Here is a 13862-nt window from a genome sequence, read left to right as displayed (position 1 = left end):
TAGTGCATACTAAATAATTTAACTTTAGCCTACTACTACAACCATATTATTTACCAGCAACATAAAGTGAAACAGAGGCAGAGGTGTCCTGCCACAGTCAGTAACAAATAAACAGAAAACAGTAGTGGTGGTAGATAGACACAGAGCTTCATCAAACATCTGATCCACTGAACAAAGAGCTCCAAAAATCTTGAACTTTAGACTGCCATCAGTTTTACTCCCTACACTTAACCATGTGTTTCCTACTGCCTGCAGACTTTGCACCCTTTGTTATATACACATGTTGTGTTTCTAATATAAATACATTTAATAAAGTCAAATACAAATAAGGCAACAAGAGAAGTATCCTACACTTCTCTTTTGTAAAGTAAATCTGAACAGCCGATATGGGCATCTACATCAACTATATGATTTGCCTGAGAAGCTGGACAGGACACAAAAAAAATTAAAAATTAAAATTTATTTATTTTATTTTTTTAAAAAAAAATTTTTTTTTATTTGTGGCGGACGTAATTCTTTCGTGGCGGGCCGCCACAAATAAATGAATGTGTGGGAAACACTGAATCTACTTGTTCATTTACTGTTAATATCTGCTTACTTTCTGTTTTGGACATGTTCTATCTACACTTCTGTTCAAATATAATAATCACTTATTCTTCTCTTCTTTGATACTTTACATTAGTTTTGGATGATACCACACATTTAGGTATGGATCCGATACCAAGTAGTTACAGGATCATACATTGGTCATATTCAAAGTCCTCATGTGTCCAGGGACGAATTCCCTGACTTCATAAACATAATTTGAATTTAAAAAAAGGAAAGATACCCAGTAACAAACGTGTCCGCATCATTCAACTTAGTCTCATGTGCTTATTAGTGTCCGCCCTGAGATCGGTAGGTTGTGAGTTCAAACCCCGGCCGAGTCATACCAAAGACCAGGGGTCACCAACGCGGTGCCCGCGGGCACCAGGTAGCCCGTAAGGACCAGATGAGTAGCCCGCCGGCCTGTTCTAAAAATAGCTCAAATAGCAGCACTTACCAGTGAGCTGCCTCTATTTTTTAAATGTTATTTATTTACTAGCAAGCTGGTCTCGCTTTGCCCGACATTTTTAATTCTAAGAGAGACAAAACTCAAATAGAATTTGAAAATCCAAGAAAATGTTTTAAAGTCTTGGTCTTCACTTGTTTAAATAAATTCATTAATTTTTTTACTTTGCTTCTTATAACTTTCAGAAAGACAAATTTAGAGAAAAAATACAACCTTAAAAATGATTTTAGGATTTTTAAACACATATACCTTTTTACCTTTTAAATTCCTTCCTCTTCTTTCCTGACAATTTAAATCAATGTTCAAGTAAATGTTTTTTTTTTTATTGTAAAGAATAATAAATAAATTGTAATTTAATTCTTCATTTTAGCTTCTGTTTTTTCGACGAAGAATATTTGTGAAATATTTCTTCAAACTTATTATGATTAAAATTCAAAAATATTATTCTGGCAAATCTAGAAAATCTGTAGAATCAAATTTAAATCTTATTTCAAAGTCTTTTGAATTTATTTTAAAATTTTTGTTCTGGAAAATCTAGAAGAAACAATGATTTGTCTTTGTTAGAAATATAGCTTGGTCCAATTTGTTATATATTCTAACAAAGTACAGATTGGATTTTAACCTATTTAAAACATGTCATCAAAATTCTAAAATTAATCTTAATCAGGAAAAATTACTAATGATGTTCCATAAATTATTTTTTAATTTTTAAAAAAAAGATTCGTATTAGCTAGTTTTTCTCTTCTTTTTTTCGGTTGAATTTTGAATATTAAGGGGTCGAAATTGAAGATAAACTATGTTTCAAAATCTAATTGTCATTTTTTTCGTGTTTTATCCTCTTTTAAACCATTCAATTAAGTGTAAATATTATTAATTATTAACAATAACATAGAGTAAAAGATAAATTGAGCAAATTGGCTATTTCTGACAATTTATCTAAGTGTGTATCGAACTGGTAGCCCTTCGCATTAATCAGTACCCAAGAAGTAGCTCTTGGTTTCAAAAAGGTTGGTGACCCTTGCCAAAGACCATAAAAATGGGAGCCATTACCTCCCTGCTTGGCACTCAGCATCAAGGTTTGGAATTGGGGGTTAAATCACCAAAAATGATTCCCGGGCGCGGCCACCGCTGCTGCCCACTGCTCCCCTTACCTCCCAGGGGGTGATCAAGCGTGATGGGTCAAATGCAGGGAATAATTTCGCCACACCTAGTGTGTGTGTGACAATCATTGGTACTTTAACTTTATTAGTGTGGCCACTGATGTTGCCAAAAAAACAGTTACCACTCTGCTCCAACTTAAAGACAGTGTAAATCCATTCCAGACGGTTAATAATTAACAGGTAAGTGTTTTTCATACCTTAACATTGCTCTCTGTTTGAATCATTTCACTCGATCAAACCTTTTGTGACAATCCGTACTCCAAAATAAAAGCATGTGCGATACGTGCTGATATCTTTTGGACGTAGCAGTAAGTTGTATTGTTTGACGTCTAAATTGCAACGTCCGCTTCGACAACTTTCCGTAGGGACCCTGCTGACAACGCCTCAGCACGCCCAGATCGGCGCGCACCCCGTGACCGTGCCCACCTACAGGCCCCAGGGGACCCCCGGGTACAGCTACGTGCCACCCCACTGGTAGAGCCCACCCACTAATGTAAGTCTTCTCCTCTCCTAAACCCCGCCACGGGACCCATCACCCACCTCTGCCTTCTCTCTCCAGCTCTGGAGTCCACCGTCATATGCAACTGCTCCCGGTAACCATGGGAACTCTGCACCCTGTCTGCAGAACAAAACCTAAAGTGCAACAGCCACTTTAATATCACTCTAACATTTTTACAAAAGCTGCTTTTATTTTTTTGAATTCATTTTTTTTTTCTCTCTCTCTCTCTCTCTGTTCATTTGCCAACTGGTCATAACCTTCTTTTTATTATTTTTTTTTAGGACTTTTTTCCCCCAACCCCCTCCTTTCTTTTGTTGTCTTTCATTGGAACTCCAGAAGGACGCCGGACCAATTCCGGGTGTTGGTCAGTCCTGTGTGTGTTGATGTACGTGTGTGTGTGCGTGTGTGTGTGTGTGTGTGTGTGTGTGTGTGTGAGGTTCCTGCCTGCTGCTCAGTGGGCTGGAAAGTATCGTGCACTTATTCCTCAACATCATCTCCATCAGTCCTTGCAAAGACTTACTGACTTATGCTGCCAAATTTTCGAACAGCACAGTTTTAAACACCAATTTTTTTGTATTTAGTTTCACGCAGGTTGCTTTTCTTTCTTTTTTTTTAAGTGTTTCCTTTGTCTTGTTTCACATTTTCATTTGTTTCCCCCCCCCCACTTTGAATCCTACCTATCTGGTCTTCCAGCACCTCACCGTCTTTCTGTTTCCTCGCGTGTGTTCTATATCGCACTTACCGCACAAGTACGCAGGACGCCACATACTATGCAGGCTAGTATGTCGTGACACTGCATGCTTCTTTTTTTTTTAATGTATTAATCGTCAGTCAACGCGTTCGGTTAGAACACTCCCAATGACGTGTTGTCTCACGCAGGGGCTCCTGTGGTGGGCATAAACAGGGACCGCCTAGTGGCACTTACTCCACAGAAGTTACCGCAAAATCCACGTATTTGTAGGCGTAGAAGGCGGGGGGGAAAGGGGGAGTTATAAAAGGGATCGGGCTGGAAGTGAAGACGTCGGGCTGCGTGCGCCCGGGTGAGAACCAATAACCGAGCTTTTTCCCACCAAAAAAAAAAAAAAAAATGCACATTGACGCGGACCGGCGTGCGTCGGTTTATGCCAAACTAGCCGCACAAAACATCCACCTCAGTCAAACATAAGGAGTTGCGATTAATCACAAAAATATTGCATTAATTATGTAGCAACACAGATTTATTTTGACTTCTAATCCAGAGGTTTTTACTTACTCAACAACAGATATCAAATATTAACATCTTCCTCTTGGTTTTAATGGTATTCAGTAGAGATGTCCGATAATATCGGTCGGCCGATAAATGCGTTAAAATGTAATATCGGAAATTATTGGTATCGTTTTTTTTATTATCAGTATCGTTTTTTTTTGTTTTTTTTAAATTTTTTAATTAAATCCACATAAAAAACACAAGATACACTTACAATTAGTGCACCAACCCAAAAAACCTCCCTCCCCCATTTACACTCATTCACACAAAAGGGTTATTTCTTTCTGTTATTCATATTCTGGTTCCTACATTATATATCAATATATATCAATACAGTCTGCAAGGGATACAGTCCGTAAGCACACATGATTGTGCGTGCTGCTGGTCCACTAATAGTACTAACCTTTAATGGTTTTAATGGTATTCAGTAGAGATGTCCGATAATATCGGTCGGCCGATAAATGCATTAAAATGTAATATCGGAAATTATCGGTATCGTTTTTTTTATTATCAGTATCGTTTTTTTTTTAGTTTTTTTTTAAAAATTAAATCCACATAAAAAACACAAGATACACTTACAATTAGTGCACCAACCCAAAAAACCTCCCTCCCCCATTCACACTCATTCACACAAAAGGGTTGTTTCTTTCTGTTATTAATATTCAGGTTCCTACATTATATATCAATATATATCAATACAGTCTGCAAGGGATACAGTCCGTAAGCACACATGATTGTGCGTGCTGCTGGTCCACTAATAATACTAACCTTTAACAGTTAATGTTATTCATTTTCATTAATTACTAGTTTCTATGTAACTGTTTTTATATTGTTTTACTTTCTTTTTTATTCAAAGAAAATGTTTTTAATTTATTTATCTTTTTTTTTTTTTTTTTTTTTTTTTTTTAAAAGTACCTTATCTTCACCATACCTGGTTGTCCAAATTAGACATAATAATGTGTTAATTCCACGACTGTATATATCGGTTGATATCGGTATCGGTTGATATCGGTATCGGTAATTAAAGAGTTGGACAATATCGAAATATCGGCAAAAAGCCATTATCGGACATCCCTTATTTTTGACATCAATTTGCGCAAATCAATTATTTACATTCAAATAAAACATTAAAAAAGTGTAAATAAAATTGCATTTGCGTGAAAATATCGGGCTCCTTTTTAGCTTAATTTCAATTATGTAAGCTCGTGATTTACTGTGATTAACCACGATTCATTAAAAGTGTGATTAATCTGATTTAAAAAATAATAATTTGCAGTGCTGATATTTTTTTAAAAAAAACGACAGTAATATGAAATGCGAAACTTTTTTTTTTTTTTTTCTTAGTGACACACACGTCGAGGGACAAAGTATCACTCCTTGTGTTTCATTATGCATATCACAATTATGGGAAAAAAAACACGTACCAAAAGATGATTTTCAAGAAGAAAAAACAGGAGACGCCATACTTGCTTAACGACATCTTTATTTCGAGTAGGCGTTTAGCAAATCTCTGGTTATTGGTTCTCGGCTTGGGGACAAAGTTAAAGTTTGGCATTTTCAGGAGTTTTTGGGGGAAAAAAACTTCAAGTGGGGGCCGGGCTTTGTAATAAAAAGCATTTACAGCAGAAGTATGTCGATAAGGTGGCTTGATATTGCAATAAAATATGAGGGAATGCCTCAAACTCTCTTTAAAAAAAGAAGAAAAAAAAAAAAAAGATTCCAGGCTCTATAAGCAGCCGCATTAATAACCATTACACGTAAGAGTAGAACATATCGACAATTTGGATATGGAATAACTGTGTGAGGCACAAAAATAGCCAAAATAAACAACTATAACGTAATGCTAAGCAAGCAGGTACCTAAGCTTTTTAGTAACGCTATTCATATTGTAATGACACATCATTAAAAAAAGTGTTTGAGGTTTGTACACTAGAGCAATAATGCTCCAAAATATTGCTGTCGGAGGAAAACGCATCTATTTTTTTATTCACCTTTCTTTAGTTTACGTGCCTGAATTTCAAAGTAAAACATTTGAAACCCCCACTTAAAAAAAAACAAACAAAAAAATAGATTTTTCTTTCGACAGCAGTAATGTTATTAGTCTTAAGATTTATTTAACCGACAGTATTTTTCCTTTTGTTCACTCCGGTCAAGTCGGCATAATGGTAATATTCAGGTGTCTCACTATAGCGTCGGATATGTTAAGTTTAGGTAAAAAAAAAAAGCAACAAAAAAAAAAAGCAGTATATTTAAACAGCAAGTGGTACAGTTATGTATTTCTAGCTAAGCATGGTTGCATCATTGTGGCAGCTACTGTTTGTGCTTTAGATATTTCATTTCAGCTCCTTTTTCCTTTCTGTCGTGTGTTCTGTCATCCGGGGCGGGGGCGAGGCGTAGCTCGGGGTCCGGGTCGAGTTTTTGCCTCCGTGGCGACGTGAGGAGAAAGAGACGATGCACTATTATCTGCTCACAGGTGGTTGTTTGAGCACACCGCGGCTCGCCGTTGGGCGAGTGAGCTGGAGTCACACGCAGGATTCTCACAGGCATGAGGTAAAAACTCCCCCCCCCCAAATGAGAACGTGGAGTGAGTGGGTGAGCATGTTTGACTTGTCTCCTTTGTGCCATAATTCACTGTTGTTCAGTAGCGCTTTTTTCGTCTCCTAGGTAACCGGTGAACTCTTGTTGTCGCGTCTTGCTTCCTGTGAATCTCGTTTTTGTACGACTGTCCTTTTTGATTGATTAACGGTTTCCTCCTTTCTATTCGGCCTCACCAACGCAGAATGACCACTCTCTCTCTCCCCTTTTCATTCCAACGCTCGCCTCTTAATGTTCAGCCCCGACTTTTGAAATCCTCACTGCTAGTTTTGACACAAGTATGGAAAAGAAAGGCAAATAAATGCTACTAATTGGGGGTGTGAATCCATGCGATTTCGGTTCCTGGTGTGACGATTCTCGAACCAAAGCGCTTCTCGATTCAAACCGATTCTCACAATGTACTATTTGGTCAAAGAATTATAATGAAACTTTTTCAAAACAGGTTGCAGGCTAGAAAAAACTTCTTCTTTTTTTTTTTATTTACATTTTTTTCCAGACAAAAAATATATATTTTTTAAGAATCCTTAAAAAAAAAAAAAAAAAAAGTTTTTTTAATCGATTTTTGAAATATATAAATCGATTTGGAATCGGGATTAAGACTGCATTTGTTTTATTTTTATTTTTTTCAAACAAAAAATATATTTTTTAAGCATCCTTAAAAAAGAAAAAAAACATTTTTTTTTTATCGATTATTGAAAAATATACATCGATTTAAAATCGGGAATAATACTGCATTATTATTATTTTTTTTATTTTTTTCCCCAGACAAAAATTTGTATTTTTTAAGAATCCTTAAAAAAAAAATTTTTATCGATTTTTGAAAAATACAAATCGATTTAGAATCGGGATTAATACTGCTCCCCCCCAGGCAAAAAAACATATTTTTTAAGATTCCTTAAAAAAACAATTTTTTTTAACCGATTTAAAAAAAAAGATAAATCGATTTGGAATCGGGATTAAGACTGCATTTGTATTATTTTATTTTTTTCAAACAAAAAATATATTTTTTAAGAATCCTTAAAAAAGAAAAAAAACATTGTTTTTTATCGATTATTGAAAAATATACATCGATTTAAAATCGGAAATAATACTGCATTATTGTCTTTTATTTTTTATTTTTTCCCCAGACAAAATTTTTATTTTTTAAGAATCCTTAAAAAAAAAAATTTTTTATCGATTTTTGAAAAATACAAATCGATTTAGAATCGGGATTAATAATGCATTTTTATTTTTTTTATTTTTTTTCCCCCAGGCAAAAAAACATTTTTTGAGATTCGTAAAAAAAAACTTTTTTTTTTAACCAATTTAAAAAATATATAAATCGATTTGGAATCGGGATTAAGACTGCATTTTTTTTTTTTTTTCAAACAAAAATCTTTTTTAAGAATCCTTAAAAAAAAAAAAAGGATATTTTTTTCAATTGATTTTTGAAAAATATAAATCGATTTAAAATCAGGATTAATACTGCATTATTTTTTGTAATTTTTTTTTTTCCAGACGAAAAAACATATTTTTTAAGATTCCTTAAAAAAAACTAATTAATTTTTTGAACCGATTTTTAAAAAACTATTACGGGAAAACTGCTTTTTTTTTTTTTTCCCAGACCAAAAAATATATTTTTTAAGAATCCTTAAAAAAAACATTTTTTTTAATTTTTAATAATCGATTTTTGCAAAAAAAAATCGATTTAGAATCGGGATTAATAGGAATAGCAATTCGGATGTGAATTGATTATTATACTTAGTATAATAATCGTAAGAAAAAATAATGAAGCGCCTTTTGGTTGCAAGTTTATTCTTAAAAAAAATAATTATTTAGTTTAAATTAAGAATGAAAAAAAAAAAATTACGTATTTGACCAAAAACATTTTTTTTTTTTTTAAAAGGTATTCTTCTTAAAAAATATTTTTTTACATTAATCGATTTTTGAAAATTACGAATTCCTTTAGAATCAGAATAAATCAGAATCGCAATTCAGGTGTGCACCACTACTACTGATACAGGTGGTCCTAGAGTTTTAAACCAGTTCCAGTCAGGTACGGAAACCGTAACTGTTAAGGAAATAAGAATAACAAGTTGCATAATTATTTGAAGACCGAATTAACCTATTTGCGTTATTTGCATTATGGCCAAAAATCCATAAAATGGTTGCACCGTTTTATACCCCGCAGGGTACAAAGCGTAGGTAAAAAAAGTAGCGGCTTATAGTCCGGAATTTAGGGTAAACTAATAACCAGTTATTACCACCGAAACACACAAAAGTACCGAAAATTGGTATTTGTTCTCATGTAAAAGGAAACAATTTTTAACTGAAGTTAAATTTGTCCTTTCACGCGCAAATTGGAGCAAAGTTAGGTTTTAATGCGAGACCACGGACCACCTGTGCACCTACAAAATAAAATATTAACCAACAACCTTTTGTTAGTGTGTCAGAATAAAACCTCAAGTGTAGTGTTGTAACTCATATATTTAATATTGTGGTTCTACTTCTCAGTGTCGCACCGACTTTTGCCCGTTACCCCACCGAGCCAATTCACACACAAAAACCCCCACCAGGTGTTGAAAAAAGATTGGATGCAGCGAGCCACAAACGTGTGAACATTAGAATTAGACTTCTGGAGCACTGAAGGTGTTTTCTAGAAACCTTCAGTCCTTAAGACGAGCTTTGTGGTGCTTATTGATTTTATTGGGAGCATTCTCTCACAGCACACCGTTAGCAGTCACTCTCCATTCCTCGCCGCTCCATTTCAATTAGCACTTCAAGTGGAAATGGGCGGTGAAACACATCAATGTGTTGATTCCGACTTTTTTTTTTAAACATTTTTTTCACTTTATTTAGCCAAAATGCGACCAAACACACCTCTTTTCTTCTTCTTCTTCTTGCATTCTTCCATGTTCAAGCACGGTCAGCGTATAAACCTCCCCCAATTAAATTGGAATTTTATTTTGAAATACAAACAATACATTTGAAAAATAAAGTGTTCTTTGTGCGAAAATACTCATAACGTGGTTTGCACAGATAAATACATAAATAAAATGATCAGGTTTGTATTGTATTTCAAAAAAATACAAATGCAACAAATAATTGTACTGCTTATGTGATTCATCACAAAAAAGTGTGTCATTATCATGTATAAACACAGATTAATCACGCAATTTATTTTGAGCGCACAGGTTAAAACTGTTTTAAGCAAATAAATTAATACAAATAATAATGCATTTCGGGACCAGGTTGAAAATATATTTTTTAGGAATCCTTAAAAAAATATAAAAACGTTTTTTTTAATCGATTATTAAAAAATATACATCGATTTAAAATCGGGATTAATACTGCATTATTATTTTTTATTTTTTCCCCAGACAAAAAAATGTATTTTTTAAGAATCCTTAAAAAAAAAAAAATTATCGATTTTTGAAAAATATAAATCGATTTAGAATCGGGATTAATAATGCATTTTTTATTTTTTTTTTCCAAACAAAAAAACATATTTTTTGAGATTCCTTAAAAAAAAACTAATTTTTTTTTACCGATTTAAAAAAAAAAAAATTGGAATTGGGATTAAGACTGCATTTTTTAAATTTTTTTCAAACAAAAAATATATTTTTTAAGAATCCTTAAAAAACAACATTTTTTTAATCGATTTTTGAAAAATATAAATTGATTTAAAATCGGGATTAATACCGCATTATCATTTTTTTTTTTTTCCCAGACAAAAAATTTATTTTTTAAGAATCCTTAAAAAAAATGTTTTATCGATTTTTGAAAAATATAAATCGATTTAGAATCGGGATTAATAATGCATTTTTTATTTTATTTTTCCCAGACAAAAAAATTTTTTTTTAAGATTCCTTCCATGATTTAAAAAATATATTATTCGATTTGGGAATTGGGATTAAGACTGCATTTTAAAAAAAAATTTCAAACAAAAAATATATTTTTTAAGAATCCTTCAAAAAAACAACATTTTTTTAATCGATTTTTGAAAAATATAAATCGATTTAAAATCGGGATTAATACCGCATTATTTTCTTTTCTTTTTTCACCAGACCAAAAAAATTATTTCTTAAGAATCCTTAAAAAAAATATATATTTTTTATCGATTTTTGAAAAACATAAATCGATTTATTATCGGGATTAATAATGCAAACCAAATTAACCAAATAAATGAATAAAAATAATAATGCATTTCGGGACCCTCTTGAAAAGGAGATGCTGCATCTCATGGGGATACCCCAAAATAATAAATATAAAAAATTAAAGTAAAACATAAAATTGTACTGCTTATGTGATTAATCACAAAAAAACTGGCATTATCTCGTATAAACGCAGATTAATCACCCAATTTATTTTGAGCGCACAGGTCAAAACGGTTCTAACCAAATAAATGAATAAAAATAATAATACATTTCGGGACCCTCTTGAAAAGGAGATGCTGCATCTCATTGGGGATACCCCAAAATAATAAATAAATGCAAATAAAAATTAAAGTAAAACATTTTAAAAAATGTTCCTGGATGACATTTGGACAATAAAATCTATTTTGTGTCAAAATTTTGGGGTCTTTTTTTAACCTCTTAAGGCCCAAGCTGTTTGTTTACATGCTTTTTTTTTTCATTTCTCTTTGCTATTTGGGCTTATTAGACCCTAATTAGAATAAAAACTAAGACTCATCTTTTAATATGATATACTTAGTCCATAAGTACACAACCGCGTACTTCACTATGCTAATTTTTATTTTTACCCTTTTTTTCTTCCAAATTCCATTGTATGTTATACTCTTCTGACACCACCAGATGGCAGTACAAGTGTCCACATAAGTGGCCATAAGACCCCAATTTAGCAGTGTACACAATTTTGGAAATAAGAGCTAAAAGGTGCTGTCCACGCATGTGGCCACTAAGATTTTAGAGGTTTTAAAGTTACTTTAAATGATGTACGCAAATAATTTGCTGTGATTAATCACAATTAATCTAAATATATAAGTGCGATCATATTTTGGGTTCTTATGGCTGTGTTTTTTTTTGTTTAAACAAAGTACAAAATGATGTAGGTATCAATTTTTTGACTCATAAAGAGGAGCGGTTAATTTTTCAACTTAAGTCTTTGTACTGCATTTCAAAATAAAATTCCAATATACCGTTGTCTTTTCTGTTTGTTTCCTATTCCTAAAACGAAAATAAAAAAAGATCCGCTGACCAAGCGTCCCTTCTTCCTTTTTTATTTGCAGACACTAAGTCTTACTTTCTTCTTTTCCTAAAAAATAAAAGCACTACAACGGCAAGGATCAGTAGGCTCTTAAATGTGCAGCGTTTTTTTTTTTGTTGTTGTTTTTTTTTCTCCCATCTCCGCTGTCAGAAATAAGTCTTGGTTGAATTAGACACGAAATGCGATGCAAAAAGTGCAACTTCCTCGTCTTCCAAAAACAAAAAGCATACACACGTACTTTTGACCCCATCACCTGCGGGATGAAGTATCGGGAACATTTTGCAACTTTTACTTTGGTACCCAGTTTGCACATGCTATGATATTTACCGTGTTTGGAAATCGAAGCCCAACGTTTGTTCAGCGTTGAGAGAAGTGAATTGTTTGTTAGCTATTTGGTCCCCAGTGAAGGACCCGCGTCAGGCTTGTGATATGAAGTGTAAATCTGTTTTATTTTATTCTTTTTTTTATGTTCTTCTTTTTTTCCTAATAAGATCAGTTAGTGATCTTAGTACTATAACTAAGCCAAGTTTGTAATTGTATATTTACTGTAAAATGTAGAACATTGAATAATTATTAAAATTTTCCTATAAAAGGAAGACGTGTCTTGTGTGCGGTGATTTTTATTTTATTGATTTTTTTTCACGCGTTTAGTCGGGGAAATGTTGACCTTCTAACACGGTCGGAAACAACGTGGCAGCAATCACGCTTTCACTTCTCTTTCCTTGTCTCACACGTCCGAGTGGATTGTGCAAGAACAAAGTGGCTCGCACGCTCAAGTCACCACACACACACACACACACACACACACACACACACACACACACACACACACACACACACACACACACACACACACACATGTTATCAAATATCATTACTTTAATTGTTTCAATTTAATATTAACTTAAATAATTTATATTTTGAAATGGTCTTGGTTAGTATTATTATTCTCCCCGTTTCCATGCTTTTATGAGGCCCTTTTATATGAATGAAAAGTCACCAATTTTTTTTTAATTTTGGGAGTCCCAAACACAAAATTTTACTATTGACTCTATATTGACCCCTTTAAAGTTTGTAAAAAAAAATTAAATAATTACTTGTGAAAATATTAAATGTATATGCATTTATTATTTTAATGTTTGACTATATATTTTGATATATATATATATTAGGGCTGCAACTAACGATTAATTTGATAATCGATTAATCTGTCGATTATTACTTCGATTAATAATCGGATAAAAGAGACAAACTACATTTCTATCCTTTCCGGTATTTTATTGGGAAAAAAACAGCATACTGGCACCAGACTTATTTTGATTATTGTTTCTCAGCTGTTTGTACATGTTGCAGTTTATAAATAAACGTTTATTTAAAAAATTATAATTTTTTTTTATTTTTTATTTTTAAAAGCTTCTGCGCATGCGCATAGCATAGATCCAACGAATCTATGACTAAATTAATCGGCAACTATTTTTATAATCGATTAGTTGTTGCAGCCCTAATATATATATATATATATATATATATATATATATATATATATATATATATATATATATATATATATATATATATATATACTTTTTTTTTTTTTTTAAATACATATTTAAATGATTAAATAATTAAAAGTACTTTTACATCTAAATAATAACATTTAATAAAAACATTTATGTGTCTAATTCCAATTACAGGTTAATTATGACACATTTAAGTCATTACAGTATATTTTTGCTTTATTTTTGGCCATAATTTTGTTTCCCCTGAATGGAATTAAAATATTAAATGTATATGCATTTACTATTTTAATGTTTGACTATATATTTTGATATATATATATATATATATATATATATATATATATATATATATATATATATATATATATATATATATATATATATATATATATATATATATATATATATATATACATACATATTATTTTTTATTTTTTTAAATACATATTTAAATGATTAAATAATTAAAAGTACTTTTACATCTAAATAATTACATTTAATAAAAACATTTATGTATCTAATTCCAATTACAGGTTAATTATGACACATTTAAGTCATTACAGTATATTTTTGCTTTTTTTTGGCC

The 13862-nt window shown here is 32.0% G+C and overlaps 1 protein-coding gene across 2 annotated transcripts in view; it reads left to right on the top strand.

Annotated features, from left to right (window-relative positions):
• fam168a (family with sequence similarity 168 member A) overlaps positions 1–4747 on the top strand; it is a 61756-nt gene extending 57009 nt beyond the window's left edge. The window contains exons 6-7 of one of the 2 annotated variants that reach the window (XM_062067246.1): positions 2577–2704; positions 2771–4747. In XM_062067246.1, coding sequence (XP_061923230.1) covers positions 2577–2689 — 113 coding nt within the window. In that variant the 3' untranslated portion in view covers positions 2690–2704; positions 2771–4747. The remainder of the gene's footprint in view (positions 1–2576; positions 2705–2770) is intronic. The other variant, XM_062067244.1, reaches the window with a different exon arrangement.
• Positions 4748–13862: the final 9115 nt, after the last annotated feature.

This window comes from Entelurus aequoreus, linkage group LG13 (assembly GCF_033978785.1).
Source record: "Entelurus aequoreus isolate RoL-2023_Sb linkage group LG13, RoL_Eaeq_v1.1, whole genome shotgun sequence".
Classification (NCBI taxonomy): Eukaryota; Metazoa; Chordata; class Actinopteri; order Syngnathiformes; family Syngnathidae; genus Entelurus; species Entelurus aequoreus.
This window is presented reverse-complemented; position numbering and strand designations above follow the sequence as displayed.